The sequence below is a fragment of the Sylvia atricapilla genome, chromosome 21 (assembly GCF_009819655.1).
Source record: "Sylvia atricapilla isolate bSylAtr1 chromosome 21, bSylAtr1.pri, whole genome shotgun sequence".
NCBI lineage: Eukaryota > Metazoa > Chordata > Aves > Passeriformes > Sylviidae > Sylvia > Sylvia atricapilla.
The window spans coordinates 4,680,588-4,708,098 of record NC_089160.1 but is presented as its reverse complement, the minus strand read 5'-3'; the positions used below and the strand labels follow the sequence as shown (position 1 = coordinate 4,708,098).

Below are 27,511 nucleotides of genomic sequence, written 5' to 3'. Positions count from 1 at the left end.
GATTGCAGCTGTCTAGGCTAAGTCTTGCCTGCAACTGTTTTAACTGGACTTGCTTTTCCTTCCAGGATTAATTTTTCTCCGTCTCTATTTTACATGGTGATAAGAAGTGCTAATCCCACTCTGTCACTCTGGACTGATGAATCTGAGGAATAGAACAGGTAATTTCTAATTTGGCTCGTAGCTTTTTGGTGACTTGGGCAGTGAGAACCACTCCCTCTCTGTGGAGTGCATTCATAACAAAAGAATTCATACAGTTTCCTCTGCCCAGGTTCTCTGCAGGGAGGGAGATCCTTGCCCTGGAGCAGGGAAGGAAGGATGAAATTCTGTAGCTGTCGCTGTGAGCAGCATCTTTGACTTCCTGACAGTTGTGGGTGGTTCTGTTTGTGTTATTTTTGTAGCTACCAAGTTGTTTGAGCTTGGAGTAGTCTCTAAACAGAGAAAATCTTTTGGATGTACCTATTGAAAAATTGGGTTCTGGGCAGCATGGAAAGTGCTCACTGGAGATGGAGACAGATTGGTTCTGATGGTGGGGATGGGTGTGAATTCCTCTTTGGAGGTGTCTGAGGGGGTGCAGGCCAGCAGAGCTGACCTGGGCAAGGTGGTGTGGAGTGACAGCAGCTGCCTCACCTGCACCTCCCTGGCTCCCTGTCCCTCAGACTCAGCCCCTGTGAGTCACAGAAGGCAAGTCACCAGTGAGGATGTTACCCTTGTGTTGAATTCTCCAGTCCTGTGTCTTTACTGGGACTTGTTTCCAGCTGTTCTCCTTCCCTAGGCAGTGCCAGGTGAGGATATTTTAAATGGAAGCCTTGGGAATGAATCCCAGGACACTGCTGAGGTGATGTGGGAGAAGTCCAGCAGTGCAAGCAGCAGTCACTGGCTGCAGGATGCTCTGGATGAACCTGTCTCATATCATCTCTGAGATATCCTGATAATATGTTGCTGTTGCCTAATACTAATCCTTTAGGGGATTAGCACAGTTTCTTTCTTTCTTCTATGTCTTTCTACTGGAAATCTCAGGTATGTTTCAAGCAGGGTGGGCAGGGATTGAGATCAAGCAGTGACCTGTCTGATTTCCCAGAACAGGAGCAGCCGTGGTGCTGCCTGCTGCAGACACCAGGTCAGATTTCTCTCCGTTTTGCTTTTGCATTTGCCAGGAAGATGCTGATTCCTGTGCAGAGATGGGTGCTTCAGCAGGATTCCCTATCCTGGCTCAGAGGGCAGGACAAAAGGCAGGCTGAGGGGCTTTTAGACCTTTCCCTTCAAAGTCCTGCTGTTGTAGCTGGATGTTTGGGCATGCAGCAGCAGCCTCGCTTCTCATGCCTCAGTAGCTGAGTCAACAAGCAAGGAAAGACACACCAAGAGTGGAATTTGGGAAAGGGAAGGTTGAAACACCCAGGAGGTCTTTAAGTACAAACCACTGCACTCCATGTTTTGATCAGGGAACGTTCTCAGTAAGCACTTCTGTCTTTGCCTTGCAGAGCCCTGTGTTGTGTAAACGAACTGATGGATGAAGATGAGAAGGACAGGGCAAAGAGGTATGATGGGCTGCACTCCTGGAGGAGAATTGTAAATGCTGTGTTGTCCAGTGCTTGGCAATGGACTTGACCCCACTGATGGCAGAGGCAAAGCTCTCACACAGTTTACAGGCTGTGCACAGCTGACCACACAAGCAGCAAAATTAAGTCAGGCTTGTCACAGAGTTTGGCCACCCCTACAGTGGGTTTTCTGGCTGAGTGGTCCTTAAACTTCATTGCTGTGCCCTCAGCATCTCGTGCTATCCCACAGCTATTTATTATCTTGAAGCAGGAGTCCTGACCTGTGATTTTATTCTATTTATCAAGCAGTGCTGCCCAGCTGGGGTAGAGTTCCTTTAGCAGTCCTGCTTTACACAGACCTGAGTTAGTCTCCTGTCAGAGAAGCTCTTGGCTCAGTTCTTTTTAGTCACTGTACACGAGTGCCAAAACAGAGATGCCTGTGAGCATGAATCCTGGATCTGAGAACATCCAAATGCCAACCTGAATGTGAATGGAAATGCTTTCTGCATCCCACCCTCAGTCTAGATCACAGGAGCTATGTATCATCATGAATACACTTGTAAAGCAAATTAATTACTACTGGAAGAGGTTTTATGAAAAGTGTTTGGAAGAAACTGAATGGATTTGTTTTTCTCCTTCATTGTTTTTAATGGAGGGAGAAAGCCTAATAAATGTTCTTAATTTGTGAACTGAAAACTAGTTGTGGTTCTTCAGCCAGACTCTTTTAACATTCCCAATTTCATGTATGACAGCAGTAGATTTTCAAGACCACATACAAGATTTTGTTCTGCACTTCAGTTGGCTCTGCACAATGCTGTCTCTCAATAAGCTCCTTTTGCAAGTGCAAATCAGAGAAATCCTTCCCATTTTGGCATTTATATGTGTGTGTACTAACTGCAAAACAAAAATTCATAAAAATTAAGTAAGCAGAACATGAGCATGCATGAACATACTTTCCTCTTACTGGAGGAATTTCTCCCATGGCCCCTTCACTATCACTACTTTTAAAACAGTGGGAACTGCTGCTGAAATGTATGTAAGGATATGGTCTTTCCCAAATGACCCCAAAATTGTGTTACCTCCAGGTGCTCCTTGCTGCAGTTTAAATACAAGAATCTAAACTCTGCTGGGAGTGTTTATCTGTTTAAAATTGGGCTTGCACACAAGGATTTTGCTGGTGCTTGGGGCCTTGTAGCAAAAATGTTTTGCTGGGGCAGGGGGGATCATCTCACCCTCCTTTGTCCTTCATTCTGCTCAGTGTCATTTATGTTTTTGTCGCCCAGGGCATCACGCAACAAATCTGAGAAGAAGAGGAGAGACCAGTTCAATGTCCTCATCAAAGAGCTCTGCACCATGCTGCAGGGCCACGGCCACCCTCTCAAGATGGACAAGTCCACAATACTGCAGAGGACCATCGACTTCCTACAGAAACAGAAAGGTGCTGGAGGCTGCTGGCTCTGCGTCTGCCCACCAGCCAGTCCCCACTCAGAAAATCCAAACTGGTTTGGTTTTTTTTTCCTTTCCCAAGCCACCCAGAGAGGAAATGAGCCTAAGTGAGGGGCAGAATAAGGCACAGCAGTTGGCCTCAGGAGATGGGTTAGAGCTGAATGCATTGCTGAGCAGTTAAACATAGATTTGAAAAGATGCAGTGCTTTTTACTGTGGGTACATCATTACCCTCCCTGCCTCCACATCCCCTGGCCTGCTCTGTGCACTCTCTAACAGAAAGAACAGGAGGGAAAAGCTGAGCAACAGCACCCATTACAAAAGTCAGGGGAGAGGGGATCCTGTTCCATCTTCCCAGGTCTCCTGGATTAGGAGATGATAAACCTGTCCTGCTGCCTGGGCACTCACAGGAGCAGCTTGTGAAACAGCCCCAGAATTGAAAGAAACAGCCCCAGAATTGTAGACACCCTTTGCTCTACTACTCTAAAATTAGCCCACTGAACTGAATTTTTTTTAAGGTTTTCTTCAGGGCCCCTAAAATGTCTCCATTTCCTTTTCTTGATTCCTAATGCGTTTGTGATGGTGTGGAAAATGACTGTTGCATGCAAGAAGGCTTTGTGTGAAGAATTATATGAGGATGATTCCTCTAACAGCCTCTTTAAAGAAATCTAGTGTTACTTGAAAATGAAGAAAAAAGAAATCCAAGTAGTGTGAGTCATGTTGCTTTTTTGATATTTTTCCTTTAAGAAATCACAGCACAGACAGAAGCCTGTCAGATTAGACAAGACTGGAAGCCTTCATTTCTTAGCAACGAGGAGTTCACCCAGTTGATGTTAGAGGTAAGAAGAAATTAAATAGATTAGTCAGAAATAATCAGTTCAGTGGAGTAGACCAGGGATATACAGTTCTTTTTCACCTGTAGGTCCCAATGTTAATGATTTCTACTCTACTGGCACATACAATACAAACCTGACAGAGACCAACGTTGCACTGAACACTTTACAGACACAATTAAAATTAAGATTGCTTCCCCTTAAAGGTAAATGGCTTTTTGTTTGGCAGTGAAGACTGATCTGGCCTGGTGAGCGAGCAAAAAGAGAATTTCCTTTTCTCAGAAGAGCCACTAGAGCTGGCTTTTTTTTTTTTTTTTTAAGGAAAAACTTGAAAGGACCTGAAAAAAGCAGAGCAGCTCTGTTCCTCCCACATCCCATTAGCCAGGCAGCACTGCCTGTGCTGCCTGTGCAGCTGCTGGCTGTGTGCTGCTGTCCTGATGGGAGTGCTGCCTCTTCTGCTTGAATTGCCTTTAAGTGCATTCAGGAAAACAGCTCTTATACTCCCACCTCTAAAATGCTTTGCCAATCTAGAAACATCCCCCAAGCCTACATTTCTCCCCTTTTAAGGCTGTGGCTCTGGGTTTGTGCTGCATGCTGCTGTGGCAGGGACATCTCCTGCCCTGCGTGGGCAGCTGCTGCTCTTTGCCCCACCAAAATCAGGGTGTATGCTGGGCTGAGCTGGGAGGTGCTGCTGTGTCTTAGTTGCTCCTTTTCATCAGGATGTCATGACTCACCTCTCTGGAAAAGTCTGTTCATTCTTTCTGGGAATCTCTTCTTGCCAAACAAGCTGGCTTGTTCCAGCTGAATCAAAACAAATTCCCCTCCTTTAGATTGGAGGTGGTGGGGGAGAGCAAGTGCTGTGATAACTGCTGCCTTCTGGACTCTGGTCCATTGAACAGAAATGAGTGGGGTTTTTCCTGAGAGGACCCAATTGGAGCAAAGGCAGAGCCTGGCAGTGAGGTGGGGGAGATCCTGAAAGCTGCACCTTTGGCTCCCTGGAGCTCAGCTGCAGAGCAGCCTAAGAGTGTCTTTAGAAGAGCTGCCTTTGCCCACAGTGCTGACCAGCTGTTCAACCTCCCAATCTTGATGTTAGAGAAGAATAAGGACAGGCACTGGGTAAATGGTACAAGGAGATACTGTGAAGAGCAGGGGGAGCACAGCAACCAAGGAGAAAAGGACAGGCAGTGACTTAAAAGGAGCAGAGAGCTTTAACTCTGGGACAGAAACCACTGCAAATGAGAAAGGGGAAACAAAACAGGCCTTAAAATTGTTTTGTCACTAGCCTTACAAATCAGCGCTTTAAGCAAAATAAATTAGGCTTTAAAACTTCTTCATATTGTCCATAAACTGCTAAAAATACATAAAACGTATCATTTTTCTCTCTCTGCTTATCCATTCATCAATCCATCCACAATGCTGGATTTGCCATGATGCTATCTGACATCTCCTTACGCACTGAGTTTGTTAACTATTGTGTAATTCAGAACACATCATGAAGCGACTGAAGTCAGCAGGATTGTGTGGGTGTTGAAATTCTAAGCATCACTGTCTCACTTCATGTTAAATAAATACTCACTATGTGAAAAATACAAGTCAGTCTAATAATAAGAGAATGAGAAAATAAGAATATAAAAAGAGTGTTGAATTAGACAGCATGTGTAATTTTTATTTTTCCACACCAAACTGTCATTTCTTTGATTAATTTCTGCCAGGTTTAAGCTAAAATATTTCAAGTTTTTCCCTTGCATAATGCTGGTTTGGGTTTTTTTTTCTTTTTCTGTTATCATTAGGCACTAGATGGCTTTCTGATTGCTCTTACCACTGATGGGATTATTATTTATGTATCTGATAGTGTTTCATCTCTGCTAGGACACTTACCGGTAAGTTCTGACCAATATATTAATTGAATGTAAATCAGTCAATGCAGGGCTGGGGATTGGTTTTGTCCAACCAAAGAGGCAGCTGACTGTGGGTGGGAGGTCAACCAACAAACTCTTGTGGAGTTTCTCAAGTTGCTGTCAATAACAGATTCTCTCCCAGGGTCTGTGAGTTAGCTTAAAAAAACCCCAACTATGCAAAATCACTGTACTCACGTCTCATCACTTGGCCATGCATCTAAAGGTCTGGGAGGTGGTTGACCCAGCAGGTTAATAGAAAATCTTATGGTTGTGAAATCCATCCTGAAGCTCTTCTTAGATAATGCAAATGTTATTTCAGAACTGAATCTGTGCTCTTTGGATGACATTGGGGTTTTCTACTTTGAGCCCATGTAGTCTTTAGTAACAAATGTGTGGCCTCAGGGTTTTCTGGGAGAACTTCTAGAAATTAGTTAGTTGTCAGGTGCAGAAATTTCAGCCTCAAAAACGTTTCTCTCTTTATGTGGTGCCAAGCATGAAGCACCAAAGGGTGTCCTGTATGAGGCAAATCACCTGCTTGTCATGTGTGCAAAGAACAAATCTGTGCTGACATTTTGGTAGAACCCCTTTAGTCAGGATGTGTGGGCTGATGGGCACTGAATCACTTGTGGGTCGAGCTGATTATTCCAGATGTTCAGCCTAGAAGACAAAGGGAGGATGTGGAGAGGAGCTTTCTCTCTCTCTCCTGTGTCTGCTTTCAAAGAAAAATGTTTCACTTCTCATCATGTCACGTTCCTGTGGTCCCAGGGCTTCTTCTCCAGCCTGTATCTGTCTGAACTGAAGGGCCACCTCTGGGACTCATTCTACCTTTTGCAAATAGATAGTAATCCTGGGGTCAGATAGTCTGAGGGTTGTGTTCTGCCCTAGATCCATCTGCAGCGTGACTGGCTTTCCTTGTCTTGGGCACCCAGACCAGCAGAGTCTGTGCTGTGCTGAGGGATGAGAAGGCATGTGGTTGTGTCAGGCTGCACTGCTGAACATGACAAAGCATTCTTTTGTATCAGTCAGATTTGGTGGACCAAAATATATTAAACTTTCTGCCTGAGGGGGAGCAGAGCGAGGTGTACAAGCTCCTTTCTCCACACGTGCTCATGACAGATCCTGTTGCAGCTGATTTCCTCAATGGTAAGCTCTGCTCTTGTCTCTTGGTCAGAGAAGTTTGCCAGAAGTAAAGAGCTCCTGGGGAAGTCTGCACAGAGCTCTCCAGCTGCTTAATGCTCTTCCCTGTGTTCCATTAATCCTGTGCTGAGCCCTCACCCCTTTCCCAGTGGGTTTGGCAAGGCCACGAGGAGCACTGGGCTCCCCTCCCTGCTGCCCCAAAAGCACCAGTGGGAGCTGAGCACCCTGATGATGCTCTGAGCACCCTGGTGATGCTCTGAGCACCCTGATGATGCTCTGAGCAACCTGATGAGGCTCTAAACAGCCTGGTGATGATGCTCTGAGCAGATTAATGATGCTCTGAGCAGCCTGATGATGCTCTGCCCTGGGGGTGGTTTCCCCCTGGCTGAAGACCGTGTGGTTTAATCCATAGAGTTCAAACTTGGGGTAGAAAACTGAATTTTAGAGCTTGGCATAGTGCTCTCCACTGTTAATGGGAAGGTTTATGGTGAGTTCAGTGCCCTGTGGGTCCAGGTCTTAGGACCTAGGACCAGAGCAGAGAACTGCAATGCCATGGAATTGCATGAAATCCTACATCCAGGGAGTCAGGGGAAGATCCTGCTGACACCAGAACAGCCAGGGCTTCTCACTCAGGTTACTGGGGTGACTGCAAAGACAAGGAAAAAGGGTGAGAATACATGTCCTTAAGCAGAAACAGCTGATTACTGCTCCCAGTAGTTATATTTTTACTTCTGGGTACCAGAAGCTCCCCAGCAGGGTGTGCTCAGATACCACAGCAGCAGGGTTGGTAGATAAATGAAATATGTGAGTGAGGTAAAGTGCAGACTTCTAATAACATTGTCTGTGTCTCCCTCTCTTTCTCTCATTTCAGTGGAAAAACAAATAGAGTTTTGTTGCCATTTAGCAAGAGGCAGCTTAGATCCAAATGAACCCCTGATGTATGAATATGTGAAATTTGTAGTGGATTTTAAATATTTTACTCATGGTAAGTTACTGTTCCAGCCTATCTTTGCCTCTCCACCTCCCTCCTTTAAATTGTCTTGATCTGTAGCATCTTAAAGGCTCCATTTCTGCTGAAAATGCCCCTTAATTATGAAGGAGGGAATGAGCTGTGCATACATTGGGCATATTTTTCACACAAAAGGGGTGGGGATCACTCTTCTGTTGATCAAAAGAGTGCACTCTCCTGTAAAGCTGATACCAGACTGAAAATGCCTCTGTTTGACCCACTACCAATTGTAAAGCAGCCCATTTATTCAAACAGCCAGTAAAATATGGTATTTTCTTTCACTCATGGCAGTGAAATGACACTTTACAGAGGTCAAATACTTTGAGGTGCCTGTAAAATCCCCAATCTTGCAAAAGTTGGCCTGGAGAGAGGCTGCCAGGGAGACTGCAGCTGCACACTGTGAGCTGCTCAGAGCTGTCTTACAAAGCTCCCCTGCATGCCACAGGTAGGGGCTTACAGCTGTGAAATTTGGAGCCTAAAGGGTCCTGCTTGAAATAATACCAACGAGGATTGGTTTGGCATCACCCCGTGGGTAGGAGGGGTTTGTTGCTTGGGTTTCTTCAGTCATTGTACCTGTCTCAACAGAGGAAGAGAACTCTCCTTCCTCCTCTTCTTCTGAAATAATTTCTCTGGTTATTTCCAGTGCCTACACCCTCCTGTAATGGCTTTGAGTCAGCTATTGCACGAGCTTTCAGGTCAGCCACGGAGGAGCAGATTTGTCTGGTAGCAACTGTTCGTCTGGTCACACCACAGTTCCTAAAGGTGAGCTCTGGGTTCATAAAGGTGAGCTCTGAGTCCCTAAAGGGGAGCTCTGGGTCCCTAAAGGTGAGCTGTGTGCCCTGGGGCACTGCCAGCAGCAGGCTCAGCAGCACAGCTGGCTTGTGCACGGGGTTAGCAAAGAAGAGAGGACATGGCTGTGGCTGGGAGGTGACATTTTTGACAGAAAAAGAGAGAAAAAATTGATTCCTGACAGTAAAAAAAACACACAAGTTTACTCGAGTTAACAGAGCAAACCAGCGTGTCACTGTTTTATCAAGCCCTTCAGAAAATACATTCTTACTCTTCACAAAATCTTTTTTGAGGAGGCTGTGGTAATCCAGCAGATCCCCCTCCAGAAGGTGCACTCACAGAGCACCCCACACATGCACATTTGTGTGTTTTGGGAGGGTGAGGTACAAAGCAGCAGCTGCCTTTGAGAAGAGGTGGTTTTATGGTGGGATTGTCTCAGAGGAGACTCAGAGCCTGGGGAGCTCCAGGGTGCGGTGACCCCACTTGGGAATTTGCAGCCTTCAAAGGTGGGCATCCACCAGTCCTTTGTGTGAGGAAGCCATCAGCATCTTGAAACATGGAAAATATGTGTCATGGGCTCTGTAAATGGTGTGTAAATGTCCCGTGGCACTGTGATGACAGGGATAACAGCCCTAGGTGCTGCCTGCTCAAGAGCCACCTCAGAGGCTGGACCTGGAGCTGTCATCCATATTCAAATACCAATATTTGCAAAAAGCTGGGGAATTTTGCCTAGGGATTGCAAGATGAGATTCTCTGACTATTTATCCTAGCTCTGAAATTCAGCCCAAGGTGAAACTCTTCAGACATTTTTCATCAGTTCCTGCATCTATAGAACAAGTCTCACTCACTCCTTAGAGGAAAATAAGTCAAGTGCTTTAAAAGCACTGTATTTTTCTATGGTTTGTTATGTCAACAAGATGCATCCTAGGCTTTGATAGCAGGCTCCTTTTGTCGTTTCATAGAATGAAATGTCTGAGTGTGCCCTCTGCTTTGCAGGAGCTCTGCAATGTTGAAGAGCCGTGTGAAGAATTTACGTCGAGGCATAGTTTAGAATGGAAGTTTTTATTCTTGGACCACAGGTAAGAGATTTGGGGTTAGTCACTGAAGGATGAATAGACTGCAGTTCAAAAATAGAAAACTTTGTGTACTTGTTGCCTGAGATCCCAAATGGAATAGTTCTAATTAAATGCAACTTAGTAAGTAGCAGTACTCTGAACTTAGCTGTTAGGCATCCTTAAATGCTTCACTGTTTTCCATCTTTAAGGCAAGCAAGAAACCATGGAAAAATAGACATATTTAATGTCTAAATATTTCCATTTAGACTTTAGGAAAATGTCAAATCTCCTAACCAAGATAATAAGTCATTGAAAGTGAGCACTGTGGGTCCCAATACATTCCCTGTATTGGTTTAGCTCCTCTGTTTTACAACTGCAGCTTCCAGGAATCCTTCTAAACCTTTTGCTGTGTCATTAAACTTTAGATTTCCCACCTTGAGAAATGATAGAATTTCTAAAAACGAAATAAAAAGCAGTGAATTTTATTACTTAATTGTAGATTAGTTTTTGACAATGCAATATGGTGGGCTAGAATTCAGCTTGGTGAATGAAACGGACTGGAACCAGTTTATTAAGCTGCTTAAATTAGGATTAATTTTCTTCAAAAGAAGCTGGAGGGGTTTATTCACGTTTTTTACTTCTCTGTGTTTGACATATGTGCATAAGCACATTGCAAAATCCTACCCTTTTCATTATCCCTCCCCTCATGAACTGTGCCAAGGTAGTCATTACTAAAAACAGAAGACTAGTAAATAAGGCTCTAGGGAAAAAAAAAATATTGGTGAGGAAAAAAAAAATCTAAATACCATCTGCACATTTAGAGCAAAAAAGAGAGAGAGCAAATAGAAATGAATAATAACTTTCATTTATATAGAACACAAGGTGTGTGCCTCACATCAGACCTTGGAGCATGGAGGAACTGCCCCTGTGCCAGCCCTACAGCTGATTATGGGGGTTTGGGACACTCAGAGAATTATTCATTCAGATGAGATCTTGCTGGAGTGGCTTTGTTAGACTTCAATTGGCCTGTCTAATAATGCACATTTTTAGAATCAGCTGATTAATGTTAAGATCTATAAAAGAGCCCAAAGCCCCTCACGTCACTAATGAAGTGAGCTGCTTTTCCACAGGGCTGTGTCCCAGCAGCTCCTGTGAGAAAGGTGAGTAGGAGCTACTTTGAAACTTGTCAAAGAGTCTTTTGATGAATCTGGGTTATGACTCAGGGAGGACTCTCTGTGCTGGATGCTTGCAGACACTCCGGTCCCACTGATATCCCCAGCAGGGAATCCACTGCTGCTGAGAGGGAATTAAGATGATGCAGATGCTGAGGCAGAGTTTGTGACAGCCCCAGATGCAGGCAGTGAGCTCAGACCCAAGAATGAGCAGGAGATCATGGGAGTTGTCTCATTTAGTCACTGAGTCCAAGCTCTCCCCAGTACAACCTGCAGGACACTGGGAAATGTTACTGTTTCTTGCTGATTTGCATCACCAGAGGCTGCCCTACACTGAGGTGTAGGAGCTGGAATCAGGACCTTTGCTGTCATGGTCACAATTCTAGTCAGAGTAAAGACAAATGTAATAAAAGCATTCCCTAGATCTGGATAAACATGAGGAAAAATAGGAAAAATCTGTATTCTGGGTCTATGTGTAAATATGTGTAGAGGAAGAAAAACCCGTCAACTTCGATAATGATCTGTTTCTCTTCTGCACTGGGGTACTGTTCTTATTTTCCCTTCATTTATTAAAAGACTGCACCCAAAAGGCTCTCTAAAGGCTGTGCATTCCCATTTGCACAGCAAGTTGCAGATCTCAGGGCTGAAACTTAAGCTAACAAGACACTTCTAAATTGCTCCACAAGGCATCTCCTTGTTCAGTGACAGATGAGAAGCATTTTGTGGTTGCTTTCTCTTATGAAGAGCTCTGGTGATATTCAGGAAAACATAATACTTTCCTGATCAGCTTAAATGTTTATCTGATGTGCATCTGAAAGACATTATTGTCTTGAATATAAGCATGTCATTAAAAATAGGAGAAAGAGTGATGCATTGTGCCAAAGGGACAGCGAGGAAGGACACTTTAATAAATACACATATTAGCATCATTAACAGAAATCTGGGTCACATGAGGAAAAGGAACAGAGTGCTGTGAAAAGTTACTTGAACAGATGAAGCTGTGTTGTGGCAGAGGGCACTGTGTGCTCAGCTCTGTTTTTTTTAAGGGATTTGCTGTCCCTTGTGCTGGGGCTCAGCAGCTCCTGCTCACACCTTGCTCCTCCTGGCACTGCTGTTGAGCAGATCCCTGGATTGTCCTTCTCCCCTCATTTCCCATCTCCCAGACTGCTGTGGGGAGGAGGGAGGTTACACACCTGCCTGGGCTCTCTGTGGCTGAATAACCTGTGCCCACTTTGTCAAGAGGACAAATGTGGAACTGGGTGGCTCAGCCAAGAGAGAACTTCAGAAAGTAATAACCAAAAAAACTCAGTTTGGATGACTGATCCATCCAAATCCACGTGTAATGTGCTGAAATAACTTTTTTCCTCATAGTCTTGGGCCACTTTATGGCCTTCTTCCTTTAGAGCACTCAGTTTGCCAGCAGGAGAGGCAGGTTTGATAGGCACCATCACCTTCAGCCTGCCCCATTTTGAGTTATTGACTATTTTGCCCTATTCCTGGGCAGGAATAACAGGTGGAGCCACATTGGCACAGATCCTGCTTCACTGGGTGCTGGTGCAGGCAGGAGTGTCCCTGAGTGCTGGAAGATGGAGAGTGGCATGCTGATACAGGGAGCAAAGACAAAAGCAGTGGTTTTCTCCCTCAACATTTCAGTGTTGTTTCGTCTGCTTTAAAAAAAAAAAAAATCTCATATTTTGCCTAGAAAAAGGAAAATCTAGAATTGATAGGAGAATAGTGAGGCAAGTCATTGCAATGTGTCTAAAGAAGTTAACTTCAATTCCTTCTCTTCTAACCAAAGCAAAACCAGCCCTAAATCAGCCCCTTGCTGTGCTACCAGCACAGAAAGTTTTGTTGGCTATAGTTTCCCAAGCTTTTCCAGGGGAGCAATTACTTTTCCCCAAGCTGGTCCTGACACACACACACACACTGCAGCTTCCCACTTATTCTCTCTCCTACAGTCACTACCCAGATGACACTAACATCCAACCTACTGGATAATTTTACTCCAGCTCCAGGTAGTTGTGTGCAGGATCAGCCACAGCGTTTGTCAAGCCGTGTCTCACAAGCATCCTTAATGAATTGAGTCACTCACATATGTACATGCCTTTCTCTACACCCACATAATGAACAGGCTGGGAAACAGTAAACACACACCTTTTCATTTTCTCCATTTTTACCTCCCCCTCGCTGTCAGGAGGGTTTTTTTTGTTTGTGTATAAAAATACATCACTGCCTATATGAAAATCCACTCCAGATCTCCCTGCCAAGTGAATGAACAAGGCGTTCATTGCTGGTATCACAGTTTACCTGCCAGTGTGTCAAAAGCATCAAGTTTCGTGCTCACTGCCTGACCTTTGCTTCCTTTCTAGGGCTCCACCTATTATAGGGTATTTACCCTTTGAGGTTCTGGGAACGTCAGGGTATGATTACTACCACGCAGATGACCTGGAGCTTCTTGCTAGGTGCCATGAACACTGTAAGTTGCCCTGCCTCTGCAGTGGCTCTGTGTCTGATCTCCTTTGTCACTTGTGCAAAGCCTTTTACTGTCATTGCCAAAGGCTTCTTCTTCAGGGACACGTGGGAACTCTCCCATCCCGTGAGAGGCTGTCACAGCTGACACCTGGGAGGTTGAAACCTGCAGAATTCAGATCAGGAGCTGTTTGTGCAGGTTTCCTAAATTGGCAGATACCTTGTTTGAGCACAGGTTGTCTCAGAGTGAAATGAGATTAAAAGGCTGGGAGTCAGAGCTATCCCCTCTCTGCCCTACGAGTTTTGTTGATTTGTCACAGTTCTTGCCATTCCCCTGGGCTCAGGGGTTAGCCAGGAGGCTCAGCTCACCAAAACACCTTCTGAGAGCATCATTTGGATCGCCTGCCTGTGCAATTAGGTGTTGTGAACCTCACTTACTCATTAGGAAAATGCTTCTGGAGGTTCAGAATCATTTTACATACAAAAGTACTGAACACAGTTTCCCCGTGGGTGAAGATGGCTCATGTTTGGTCGACCTGAAAGGAAAACAACAAAGCAGAAGAGTCAAGTTCAGGTTCAGGCTAATGTGTGAACACCAGAGAAGGTCCATGAAGTTTATTTTCCTGCAAGGAGGAATAGTGTGGCCTGTTGGAGCTAGGGCAGACATCTTCCCTACTGTCAAGTGAAATGGGTTTGTTTAAAGCACGTTTGTATTTTACTTTGCATTAATTGTGGGTACTTTAAGTGAGGATGTTTCATTTTGTACTCCAGCAGTCTGGAACAATTATTTAACACAGTTCCCCTCCAGTTGTATTACAGCACCTGAGATTTTTCTGGAAATAGCCTGATAAAACATACCAGGTTGGAGTAGGCCAGGTCTTGGAAGAAAACTCTCAGTTAAAATTCTACTATCTTCTTGTTTTGTGCTATTACTAGGGTTCTTACTTCACATCTTCAGTCTGTGAAATGCATTCTCATGTACTTATGAAAGGCAAATAATTTATTTAATTAATGTTATTTATGTTTCTTTCAGGGAGCCCATAAGTTACAAGAATGTAGCTAGTTATTTGGTTAGACCAATTATAAGAGAAATCTCAAAATAGCAAAGGGAACTCCTGAAAGTCAGCAGGAATGACCCCAACAAGAGCTGAGTACATGGTTGTGCATCATCTGTCTTCTTTATAAAGCTCATTTTAGCACTGCCTCAGTCTGGGAGAGGAGCTGAATAATTTTTCTGATCGCCTTTGCACCATAAAATCCCTGTTTGCTATAAATTCCTTTCTCTTTCTGTTGCACAGTGATGCAGTTTGGAAAAGGCAAGTCCTGTTACTACCGGTTCCTGACCAAAGGGCAGCAGTGGATCTGGCTGCAGACACACTACTACATCACCTACCACCAGTGGAACTCCAAGCCTGAGTTCATTGTTTGCACCCACCTGGTAGTCAGGTAGGAGCCAGCACCAAACCCTTCACAGAGTGTGTCCTGTCTCAGGGCTCAGCCATGGCTTTTTCTGCTTCTGTTTCATGATAACCAAATACCTGCTGTGCCAACTGACACACTAAAATGATGTGTAAGTCCATGAAACTATCCTGACAGGGAATATGTTGTTTATTTACCTATTTATTTACCTATTTAATTTTTTTTTTTTTTTTGGCAACTGAGCCAAAAGCCTGGAAGCCACCTTTGGCCAAATCTATAGTGTGTTACATTCCCCTTTAGTCGCCAGTGATGACATGGCCTTAGAAAGAATTAAAGCTGTTGGGAATCAGACATCTTTCTGGGCATGAATGAGATCATGTAACTCCTAAAGACCTTTTGATCAGAGCTTTAAATATTTATGATTTGAAGTTAGCTGCTGGCTCGCTGGCCTTATTCCTCACCCAAATCCAGCCCTGGATCCCCCCCTAGTGGGAAAGCTGCTTGTGCTGAGTTGCAGCCCATGCTGGAAGGCAGTGCACGTGTGGGATGCTCTTCTGGATGTCTGGTTCTGGAGGGGGATCTGCTGGATTACCACAGCCTTCTCAAAGAAGACTTTGTGAAGAGTAAGAAAGTGTTTTCTGAAGGGCTTGAAAAAATAGTGACACACTGGTTTGCTCTGTAAACTTATTGCTCACTGTGTGATTTTTTTTTTACTGTCAGGAGTCATTTTTTTTCTGGCTCCCTTCTTTTTCTGTCAGACACCTGGAAGAGCAAACACTAGTAAATGTGAAATATCTGGGTCTGTTGGAGTGAGCCAGAGGAGGGCCATGAAGATGCTCAGAGGGCTGGATCCCCTCTCCTGTGAGAACTGGAAGAGAGAGCTGGGGGTATTCAGCCTGGAGAAGAGCCTCTTCTAGTGCCTAAGGGAACTCTGAGAGAGCTGGAGAAGGAGTTACAGAGTTGTAGAACAAGGGGGGATGGCTTTAAACTGTCAGAGATAGGTTTAGATCAGGTAGAAATTCTTCCTGTGAGGGTGGTGAGGCACTGGAAGCCCAGAGAAGCTGTGGCTGCCCCATCCCTGGAAGTGATAAAGGCCAGGCTGGCTGGGCCCTGAACAGCCTGGTCTAAGGTGTTCTGCCCATAGTAGAGGACTTGCAACCAGATAATCTTTAAGGTGTCTTTCAACCCAAATTCTGTTGATTCTGATTCTGTGATCTGTGGTATAAACTAAATATTAACATGAGCAAATGTTACACAGAGAGATTGCTTCTCATTTATCTTACCTTTGCCATCCTCCAGGGAATTCAGCTTCACTTTAAGGACAGAATTTATTGTGCATGAACTTGTTCCTTCTTTCTGCTTCCAGTGCCTCTTAAACCTAATGATGTAGTCCTAAATTTTGAAGTTCAGTTCTGTCTCAGATAGTTCAGACTTAAAATATGTTGCTGAAGCACACAAGTTAAAAACGTTGTTTCAGGAAAATTCATTGCCACAATGATATAAGTGAGGTCGGTTCAGCAGCTTCTCTTGCCTCCCAGGAAGGTTGCAGCTCATTAAATTTTCGTCACCCTAAAGCCTGGCACCTCTCAGTGCCCATGATCCTTGAGCACTCACAGAGCCTTTGAAACATCCTCTCCAATTTATCCCAGTGGTGAATCGTGTGCCATTGGTTACTGTCAATATTTTGTTATTCCAAAGGGGAAGAAACGTAAAGAAAAAAAATACACACTTTGAGAGGCACCTTATATGGGTTCCTGCTCTTCACATTGCACCCGTGGAGCTGCCTGTTTGTGTCTGGAGCCTGCACTGGAGTGCAGGATGTTAACTCTGCTGCATGCACAGCTCTGTGCACACTCAGAAGGAGGCACCCGACCTCATCCTGCCCGAGGCACTGGCATTTTTTTGCACATGCCATCCAAAAAAAAAGGATTCTTGTTCATCATCATCAGGTTCAAAAATGAACATACTCTTGTTGTGGCAGTTTACCTGGACAGAAGCTGTAAAATCTTTGTTTTGTTTTGGGTTTTGTTTAGTTATGCAGAAGTTCGGGCTGAGAGAAGACGAGATCTTGGCCTGGAGGAGTCATCAATTGAACTGGCATCCTCCTCTCTAAAGGTACCATGTTCCTTCACAGCTGGATGAGGAGGTGTTTAAACCAAACTGAGTAATACCTTACCAGCCTTAGGGAAATACCTGTTCTTTCTTCTCCCTTTTCTTTACTCCCTTTTCATTCCAAGGGCTCAAGGAGGTGGAGGTGTCTGAAGGTCGTGAGTTTAATCCTCACACAGGGCACCATTAAATGTGGCATTTTATCTTCTTTTTCTTGTTAGAGCCAGGCTTAATTGCATAATAGATGTTGTTTCATGTTTGGACTCAGTTGTTTATTAATTCTTATCCATGTTGCAGTCTCACAAGCTGCAACTCACAACCCACAAGTGAGTTCTGGCTGACAAATTGAAAAATGGCTCTGTCTCTATCTCTCTACAAGGCCTTTTGAGCACAAACTGTCCAATTATGAAATGACACCTAAACTATTTTTACTTTTAACCCAAAAACCAACCACTTGTGGCCTGCAATGTGGATTTTTCTACCTAATTACAAGATACCACCCAAACCCATGGAGAAAAAGGTGAAAAAGAACACAGCCTCTGCCCTAAAACCTCCATCTTGTTTTATATATATATATTACTGTATTCTAAAACCTTAAACTCTAAGTTTTCCACCCTGTGATATCACACACTTCTGTTCAAACCACACACCTGTAATCTCAGTGATATCACTCAATTTTGGGAGCCTTTCCCACGGCCTCAGGTCACTGCAGTGTTTATTTGGGGGGTCAGTGCCTGTGAGCACAGAAAGGCTGAAATCCTCAGTGCCCAGGGCTCCAGCAGAGGTCCCTTCCAGGGCCATTCCCTGCTGCTGAGGATCTCACCACTTGTTCTTTGCTCCCTGCAGAGCCACAGCAGCTTCCTGGACGTGGGGCAGTGCGGCAGCAGCCAGGACGCCAGCCGGGAGGGAGTGTCCCTGTCATCGCACAGCTCCCGCTGCTCCTCGCACACCACCCTCTCCAACTCCACCTGTAGGTGCAGGCCCAGCCCAGCTGGGGGGCAGCAGGGGGCTGCAGGGCAGAGCAGCCTCCAAAAGGCTGCTGTGCAGCTGGAAGGCGGATGGGAGGGGAATGCTCAGCACTGCAAACCGGGTCATGACAAGTGACACAGCAGCAACAGAGCCACCTCCTCCCTCTTAACCCACTGCCTGTGTGAGAGCAGATTTCCCCTGGCTTGTCACCAGCTGAGGGGCATGGTTGTTTGCTGTGCTTCTGGGCACTGGCTAGGTTGATTGAACCAAGCTCACTGACCAAAGTTTTATGTCGGGGTAATATAATTTTATTATGGGGTCTCCCATGTGAAAACCCTGCAGAAGGAGCACAGAAGGATGCCTGCCTTGCTGGCAGCTCCATCCTAGCTCCCATCAGTGTACTCCTTGCCCTGGGGGAGGCAGCAAGATGACTGCAGTGCCCTGTGTGGGGCCATGGATAGAAAACTGAGGGGACTTTTCTTGAGATACTTGCCGTGGGGAGAGTGGGGATAGACCCATGGAGGGCAGGCTGAACAGGGGCTAGCATCAGGAGGGAGCCCAGCAGGTCAGGTGGGGAGCCAAAGGAACCATGGGGGGCAATTTGAGGACTCACTTTGGCACTGTTTGGGTCACTGCCCATCTCCATATCTGGATTTCAGGCTGAGCCAGGGTACCCAGGTGTGGACTTTTCTACCCAATTCCAAAATACCACCTGGACCCATGAAGAAGAGAGTAAAAAGAAGGACTTAGCCAACACCCTAAATCCTCCATCTTGCTTTATATATATATTCTAAAACGTTAAACTCTTTAAGTTTTCCACCCTGTGCTATCACACACTTCTAATCAAACTCACACCCAGTGCTGTCACTCAGTTTTGGAAGCCTGTTCCACAGCCTCGGGTCAATGCAGTGTTTGCTGGGGGGTCAGTGCCAGTCAGCACAGAGAGGCTGAGGTCCTCAGTGCCCAGGGGGTGTGCTGTGTGACAGTGAGTGTCTCTCTTGCAGCCACGTCCTCGGTGCGGCGCACGGACACCAGCACTCCCACACGGCCACCGGGGGCTCCGGGGGACAAGGCAGCCCTGAGGCTGGCAGCAGCAGCAGCTGGGAGCTCCCAGGTCAGTGGTGCTGAGGAGCAGGAGCCTTCCTGAGGCTGTAGGGAAATGAGCAAAACCCGCACTGGTCTCACTGTCACAGAGGCTGGGTGCCACACTCAGGGTGTGCTGTCCTGCGCAGTGCAGAGCCACTGGAGACATGCTGGGGGCTCCTCTGCTGCCTTCTTTCAGGATTTAGTTGGCTCCTCAAAAGCCTTTTCACACCACCACCAACTCTCTTTCCTTGGGGTTTGTACACATGAGATGGCCTTTAACCAAAACAGGTGCTGACACCAAGGACTTGAAATTACCAGGGGCATGCAGGAGCCTAAATTCTCCCTTCAGACTTATCCTCAGTTGTCCCAATTCCCTGCACTTGTTCATCCCTGGCATGAGCTGCACCAGCTCTGCACTAGAGGAGCTGTGGACCTACAGTAAGGCAAAGTTTTCATTTCTAGGCCATAGCCACTCCTCAAGCCCCTGGTGAGCACCTCTCTCAGCACCCCGTGGCTCAGCTGGCAGTGCCCTCCCAGCACCCTGTGATGGTATGTGGTTTATTTTTGTTCAGTGCCCTGGTGTGTCCTGTCAGCAGGGCAGCCTGGGTTGCTTTGGTTCACTGCCCTCACCTCCTTGCTGCCTCATCCCAAAGTGGGGACAACATTTCTGTACCCTTTCTGTTGCTGTGATTTACCTGCAACAACCTTATTGCAACCACTTATTTCAGTGAGCAGAGAGAGCAGGTGGGGCACCCAAAGAAATACCATAGGAGAAGGTTTACACTTGTCAAAAGCATTGTGAGCTGCTGAAGGCTTCCCCCTGAATCTCTAGCAGCTCCCCCACAGGCTGATGCACTGCTGAAGAGTTGTAGTAGAGGAAGGGGATGTCCTGGAAGGTTTGAGTGAGGCCAGGAGAAGAAAAGAAAACCAAAACCTCAAGAAAAGTGAGTCATAAACCATAATGACAAGGTCTGTCCTTCCAGTGCAGTAAATGTTCAGACCATAAACCAGAGATTGAAAATGGCCAGAGAAGGTGTAAAGGATGGATCCCCAGGTGGGATTGCAGCCTAACTTGAGCCTGGCATCTGCCAATTAGCAGCAGCAGCACTGTTAAAAACCCAGCCAGGAGGTGTGGCAAGGGTTTGGATGCAATGTCTGCCACAAAACACAAGTGGGCCCAAACCAGCTGAGTGTTCTCCTGGAGGACAGGAGAGTCCTGTGTACAGACACTTCTTCTATGCAGAAGTTATAAAGATCACCACCTGGAGGGAGGCACTGCCAGATGTGTGAGCCAGATGTGCTGCTGCTCTGGAGCTACAGTGGCACTTTGGTTAAATATGCAATTGCTATTTTTTTGTCAGCATCGTATTTTTTTTATGGCAGAAGCCAAAAAAACAGTTCATTTTTCCGAATCCAGCACTGCTGTGGGTGTGAGTAGCAGGACTGGTCCTACCCTGTGGTCCATTTTCTGTGTTCTCTGCAGCCAGTGTACCATTTCCCCACCCAGCTGGGGATGATGCACCAGCTGAAGGAGCAGCTGGAGGAGAGGACTCGCATACTGCAAGCTGACATCAAAACACAGCAAGAGGAGCTCCATGTCATCAAGGAGCAGCTGCAGCTCGTGCAGGACTCCAACCTGCAGGTACCTGCTGTTCCCAAACTCACCAGCCACTGGCTTTTCCTTTGAGCACTCGGAGCAGTAACAGAATTGTCTGTGGCAAAAGCATTCTTGACAAATTGGTAACTGGGTTTCACATGTGGGAGTGGTGTTTCCCAAGAGATGAGTGAGGTCAATATCTGGCTGAGCTTTGAATCAGTCATTTCCGTGATTTAGAAAAAAAAAAAAAGCAATCCCAAATTAATCCAAAGTCTCCTATGCACAAAAATCTTGGTGGTTTTGTGCCTGGTTAGTGCTGCTGGATCCCCACTGCCCAGCACAGCAGGTGCAGCAGAGCTGCAACAGCCCTGGCTCTGAATATTTGACACGGGCTAACATTTGATTTCCTGTTACTCATTTGATTTTCTGTTACTCGTGGTCCATTTTGCCCCTGGATTTCGGGGCAGTGCTGCTGCTGCAGCACAGTTCCTGGCAGGCAGCACAGCCTCCATCTCCTGTGCCTCTTGTACCCACAGATGCTGATGCAGCAGCCGATCCCCGTCGTCTTCAACACGGTGCAGCAGCCGAGCCCCCGGCGGCCACAGGGGACACCCAGGCAGAGCACAGCCAAGAAGTCACAGCAGCCAGCCCCCGTGGGGACAAAGCACTACTGCAGCACACACCTGCTGTCACCACACCCATTCCTCAGGGACCCCTGTGGCACAGCCCCCCAGGTCGCTGGCATTGTCGTCGTCCCCTTTCCCAGCTTGTAAATGCTCCGTGTCACCCGTGGTCCCCTGGGCTGGTTTTACTGCATAGATGGCACTGAGGGATTTGTGTCAGTTGTCAGCAATGTCACTCAGCTGTAAAAATGATAAACCAGGTGGCCAAAAAGCATTTGAACCCCAGAGACTGCAGGAGCCCTGCTGGTGACTGGGGAGGGAGTGAATGGGAGGTCTGGGCTCTGATCAGCACACTGCTCATTCACAGCCAATGAGGGTTGTGGTTTCATAACACAGGAGCAGGTGTCCTTTTAAAAGATCAATTTTAAATCAATGAGGAGTCTTGGAAGGCAGCTTTGAAAAAAAACCAATTTTGTCATCACTAGGCCTAAATCTCCACTATTAAGATGGGGAAAGACTTGAGTTATTCAAAAACAAAAAAGGCCAAAACTGTACCTTAAAGGACAGATGAGATGCTTTTCTTGGAGACTTCAGATTTGCACTTCCCCTCTTAAGCTGTTCTCTTCCTCCTCAAGGCTTTTGTGCCCTTATCCTTGTACTGTAATTTCTCAAAAGATTGTCTGGGAATGCCAACACCTGCAGGGACAATAAATGCTAATGGGTTGGTGGTCTTGAATAGATACACTGGTTCTACTGCTGTGTTCAGGGGCAATATCCTATTGTTCCTTCTCCTTTTCCCATCTGCCCACCATAAATGGTCATTTTATCCTCCTGTCAGGGAGCTTTAAAACTTACATGGGTATCTGTGTCTTCATTTCAGGCACAGCAGCAGAAGCAGCAGCACCCAGTGAGAGGAAGCCAAGGCCAGCAAACCTGTGTGCCAGGGCAGACAAGCATCTCAGTGCCCTTCTACAGCAACCCCATGGTGTTCTCCCAAGCACACCCCATTGCTGTGGCTGCACAGGTGCCCACGGACAGCAGTGAGAGGCAGCCACCAGCTGAGTACAGCCAGGACAGGAGCCTCAGGTACCCACAGCCCTGCTGCCACCACCCTGGGGGCAGGGACAGAAAACAGCAGCACCTGGGCAGCAAAGGAGGGCAGGTGTGGGTGTGTCATCAGGGGTCTTAAAGCCTCTTCTTTCCATATTTCCATAAATCAACGTAACCTTGCCCCTCTGTCCATTTAAATTTTCCATAAATTAATCTAACCCTGCTCTCTGTCAGTTTAAATTTCCCCTAAATTAATCTAAACCCTGCCCTCTGTCATTCCCCCTCATCCTGTCGCTCCATGCCCTTGTCAGAAGTCCTTCTCCTGCTCTCTCTTACCCCCTTTAGCTCCTGGAAGGGGCTGTAAGATATCCCTGGAGCCTTCCCCAGTCTCAACAACCCCAATCTTCTCAGCCTGTATGCACAGGAGAGATGTGAGCTGATAAGAAGCTTTCATTAGCTTGTTTTCAAGGTAGTGGTTTACCTGCTTTTGTGGAGGATTTTCAAGGAGTTGTTTCTAGAGACTGACAGAGCTCAGACCTCTCCCTTCCCTGACCATCTCCTGTTTTCCTTCCACCACAGGATGCTGTTGGATCAGTCCATCCAGGCCATGATGCCCACAGCCAACAGCAGTTGCCAGCCTGTGCAGAGCAGTGCCAGCAGGCAGCAAGGAAAGTGAGTCTCTGCTCGCCCTTATTTTCCTTCAGTGTCTTAGCAGGACACTTTATGGCACTGAAAAAGACATGGAGATACTTGTATTTGGTCATGCAAACACAGACAGACTCAGTCTGAAATGAAACAAAAGTTCAGCCAGTCAGGAGAAAAATGAGAATATTTTTTAATTAGGAAGAAATTTATGATAAATAAATTTTTTAATTAAAAAAATTAACCATTTTCTAGCTTTTGCAAAGCATATAATGCTTGACCAAGACATAGAGAAAATGTACAGCCTTAAAAAAAATCTTAATTTTCAGCAGTTCCAGTCAGTGCTTAGTGGGCAGAGGGGAATCAGGGGTCTCCTGTCTACATGGTTGGACCAGCCCTGCTCCGGGCTGGCTCCTGCAGCCAGTGCCCGTTCCGAGGGAGGGTGTGGCTGTGGGTTCTCACCGCTGCTTCTCTTCCCCGTGGCAGGTTTGCAGCAGAGCAGCAGAGCCTGCCTGGCCCGGCACAGGGGCAGCCTGTCACCTGCAGCGCCCCGCCGCCCATCTTCTCCCCGTCCCTCATGATCCCACACCCCAGCTTCACATCCCACCAGCCCAGCGCCCCCCTTCACCTGCACCAGTGGCCACAGCAGCAGGTCCAGCAGCACCGCCTCTACCTTCAGGTATTGCAGCAGGAGCAGGTTTCTGAGGGATGGCTTCGGGATGGGTTTGGGGTTTTTTGAGGAAATGGGGTTTATCTGGTTGATGAAGCCTTTGCACGTCCTCCATTCCTGTTGTATCTCCACACAGCCTTTCCAGGCTGACTCTGCACCCACTCAAGGCCATGTTTGCTAACAAACTCTGTTATCACACAGTGTAGAGGAGAAATACCCAGATTTCAAACACAGCTTTTCAGTCAGAGAGGCTCTGGTGGGAAGCTTGCTGTAGTCATGAAAAATGGTAAGAGAGAAGCTCTTTGGAAAATGCACCTCCTGCTGTTCCATCTCATCAGAGCAAGGCTTTTATCAGCTGCTATCAGAGCTTTCTTTTAATAGATGGGTATTTCACAACACACATCTCTGGACAAGGTGATTTTGGTTCTTCAACACACAATTTACATCAGTACATGCTGAACTAGTGACACCCCCAAGGAGAGGGGTTGTTGAAACTAATAATTCATCAGTAACACACTCTCCAAGCCTTGCCTGGATGTCAGGGGTTAAGTTACAGCCCTCCAGGCAAAGGTAGTAGAAAAGAGAGTGAGAGGAGAAGGTACAGATGAAAGCAGCCACACAGCAGGACTGGATTTAGAGTGAGAAATAAACCACTGCTGTCAGCAAATGTGGCCATGAACTGTCCCTGCTTTGGGTATGTGTCCTCATGGGCTGCACTGCAGTTAGTGTGGACAGCTTAGTGATGATGCTGGAACAGATAAATGGCACCAGGGCCACAGTTAACCAGAGTTCAATGGCACAGTGCCTTTAACAGGAGGTGAAACAGCACCTCCAGGTCCAGGTCTTTGAGGTACCAGCCATGGGTGGGTACGTGGTTACTCTAGGACCTCTTCCTTGGTTGGTTGAAGGTCTTTCCCATGAAAGTTGCACATCCTGCAGTTTGTACCTCACATACTTTTGGAGGTCTCCATTCCTGCTGGGCTCCCCATGAGCCTGTTAGGACAGATAAGTCCTGCTTCCCCCCTGTGCTCTCCAGGCATTGTTGGCTGTGGTGACAGCGACAACATCCTGAGGAGCACAGCTCTTACCCTCAAGTTTAGGACTTGGTGCACACACTCCTGGCCACGAGTCTCAGCATCAGCCCTGCAGCAGGAGGGGGACAGCTGGGCGATGGGGCAGCTCTGACTGCTCAGATTTGTGTCTCCCAACAGATGCAAGGTCCCGAGCTGGTGCCCGGGGCTCCGGCGCAGCGCGTTTTCCAGCCGCCACACACTCCGCAGCAGAACCCCTTGAGCTACTTCCTCCACCCGCAGCAGCAGAGCCACCACGCACAGGGCCAGCCCTGCAACCTGCCTGACCTGCCTGAGATGCAGCTGCCCTGAAGGTCGGTGCTGGGAGATGAGGAGCTCATGGCTGCAGCCGCCGCGCCCGGGCGCAGGTGACAGAGCACGGCGCCGTCCGAGCGCGGAGAGGTCGGGCTCACGGGGAGGAGTGGCTGGAGGGATGGTCCCTGACAGGGATCCCTGCATGGCTGCATGGGCCCTGTCTGTCGGGATCTGCGTGCAGCCAGTCCGTGATGCTGCCCCAGCAGCAGGGTGTGCCCTGGCCCAGCACCGTGGTGCTGCTGGAAGCGATGACTTCCTTGCTGCAGGGAGGAGAGGTGTCAGGCCGTCACGAAGCTCAGTTTGCAATGGAAAAAAAACAAAAACTTTTCCATTCAGGACTTCAATGCTGAAAGTCACTGTGAATTTAAGCCCAGCATTTGGAGCACATAGACTGTACTAGTCCACAGGACACCGTTGGACTACCGTGTACATAACTCGTTTTGCTGTAGTAGGTCCATTGTGAATTCTTTTTCCTTTTTCTATACCTCAGTCCCGCAGGTTTTTTTTCCAGGAGTTTGGATAATGCTGCTAATTTACATAACACCACTTTTGCCTGAATTTCTTACTGTTGTTATACCAGCTCACATCACAGCTAGTACAATATTTGTCAAGTTTTATTTTTGGTTAACAAGTGAAGATAAATTTGTATGGTTTTTACTCCCTGTAGCCAAATATTTTTCAGGTTACAGACAAAGAATCTTTACTCCTTTTTTGTTTTGTTTTGGTTTGGTTTTTTTTGTTTTGTTTTTTTGTTTTTTTGTTTCAGGTGATGTAGTTGTATATGTTTCTATACATAAAAACAAACATGCATAGAACAGCAGATGACAGCAAACTTTGTGGTTTTGCTAGGTCATGTTTCAATTTGGCGAACCCAAAATGTATAATCACAACACACGATGTTACAAGCCCATAGGGTCAGCAATAAATTGTATTTTTGTAAATTGTCACTTTTTAACTGTAAGTTTATATTTATGAATTGAAGAACCAGTTTATTCCTCAGTGGGTATATAGTTAAGTGTCCCTACTGTTGTTGTCTTTCCAAAGGAAACCTTAAAAAGTACCTTTTTGAAGTGTTAGTAGCTGAGTACTAACTTTGGGCATTGTTAGGGCCCAAATGTAGATGGGTTTGGCCATTACTGTAAACTTTGCAAGGCAGTGGTTAGTTAGGACCAGGTCCATCTAGCAGTAAAGCTCCAGCTGGCAGGCAGAGCAAGGTTTGGAGAGGAGTTCCTTCCTAATGTCTGTTGAAACCAAGCAAAGAATGCTTGGTTTTGCCTTTTTTTTTTATTATTATTTTTTAATTATATTTTGGGGTATTTTTGTTGTTGTTGTTCCCTTTTCCTTCTGCAAGCCACTTTCTGGGCCCCTGGCAGCACTGCAGCAGCTGGTGTTCCTGATGTCACTGGTGGAGCAGCTTTTGGCACCAGGAACTGTGTTTCAAGGGCACAGCAGAGCTCCTCCAGCCCTGGCACAGCAGAGGCTGTTTCCCAGCACTGATTCCTGGGGAAGGGGATGGGAGGGGGTTTTTGCTGTGCCACATTGCCTGGGGGAGTGGCAGTGGGAGGACAGGCTGCTGGAGATGGGCTCAGCCAGGAGCTCTCAGGGACTGGTGCAAGGCCCTTAGGGTGCTTTGGTGTTTTGGCCAGGGCAGAGGTGGGTGTGTGAATAAACCTGTGCCAAGCCCTGGCTGTCCATGGGTCCCCTCCCTTGGAAAAAAGCAGCTGCAGGGGTTAGCTTTGACTGGGATATTAATGCACAGCTCCCAGCGGTGCCAGGTGTGATGGATGGTGGGTGGCAGAGCTGACCACATTGCAGCATTTTGGGGAATGTAGTTGGCCACAGAATGGAGGCAGTGAGGGGTCCAGTACTGGGGCTCGTGCCTTGTCAGCACAGTCCCTGGCTGGCCCCACACAGCACAGCACCCCTGGGTGCTGGGCAGCCAAGCTGCCAATCCTGGACAGCCCGAGCCAGCCCCTCCATTCCAAACCATGCCAAGGAATTGTGGCTGCAGCAGAGCCATGGGCCAGGGCCACCTCACTGCTGGTGGTGGGATTTGGAGCACCTGCCTCTGTGGGGTTCATCTGGAGCTGAAATAAAACAGCTGGGCCTTTCCTGCTCTGCAGGTTTGTGCTGCACTAAGGGCCAGCACACAGCCTTCAGGGCAGGAAACTTTGGGGATTGAAGCACTAGTCGTTTTAGGGTCTCCCTCTTCTCGTTCTGAGGCAGCAGAGGTGCTTGTGAAGACACGGTAGGAGGGGGTTGTATTTTTGGGGAGTTGGTTGTGGGGTTTTTTTTCACCATGGCCTTGGCACACAGCGTTAGAAGGGAGACTAACACATATATCTGTGTTAGGGCTCCAGCACTGCACAGTCTGTGGCTCAGGGTGGCTGGAGGGAAAGGCCATGATTTCCCTTCCCCATTAAACCTGCATCACCCCAACACATCCCATGGCTGGTGTGCAGTGTGCCATCACCACACAGCCCAGCCACGGCAGGATTGGCAGTCAGGGGGATCTCACAGGTGGGGTCAGGGCCTTGAGGGGTGTCTTTTTTTAACAGGGCTTGGTAGGGAGGTAGCTGAGGCAGAGCAGTTTTCTGGCATTGCTGTGGCTTTGATAGT

The 27,511-nt window shown here is 46.9% G+C and overlaps 1 protein-coding gene across 1 annotated transcript; it reads left to right on the top strand.

Annotated features, from left to right (window-relative positions):
* Positions 1-27,511, top strand: PASD1 (PAS domain containing repressor 1). Its single transcript, XM_066334047.1, has 21 exons — positions 1-158; positions 1,479-1,535; positions 2,819-2,973; positions 3,728-3,819; positions 5,604-5,693; positions 6,734-6,854; positions 7,720-7,833; positions 8,501-8,619; positions 9,643-9,725; positions 13,243-13,349; positions 14,641-14,788; positions 16,795-16,876; positions 17,717-17,840; positions 18,844-18,953; positions 19,388-19,474; positions 20,409-20,567; positions 21,059-21,256; positions 22,026-22,231; positions 22,775-22,867; positions 23,324-23,516; positions 24,719-27,511. The coding sequence occupies exons 2-21, from the start codon at positions 1,504-1,506 to the stop codon at positions 24,887-24,889; spliced, it is 2,484 nt and encodes an 827-aa protein (XP_066190144.1). The 5' UTR covers positions 1-158; positions 1,479-1,503; the 3' UTR covers positions 24,890-27,511.

Bases quoted from the DNA above. Each gene is read 5' to 3' on its own strand.
- PASD1 (XM_066334047.1), top strand. From the start codon at position 1,504: ATGGATGAAGATGAGAAGGACAGGGCAAAGAG. The intron at 18,954-19,387 runs GTCAGTGGTGCT...TTTCATTTCTAG, and splicing joins CAGCAGCTGGGAGCTCCCAG to GCCATAGCCACTCCTCAAGC. The intron at 19,475-20,408 runs GTATGTGGTTTA...TGTTCTCTGCAG, and splicing joins CCTCCCAGCACCCTGTGATG to CCAGTGTACCATTTCCCCAC.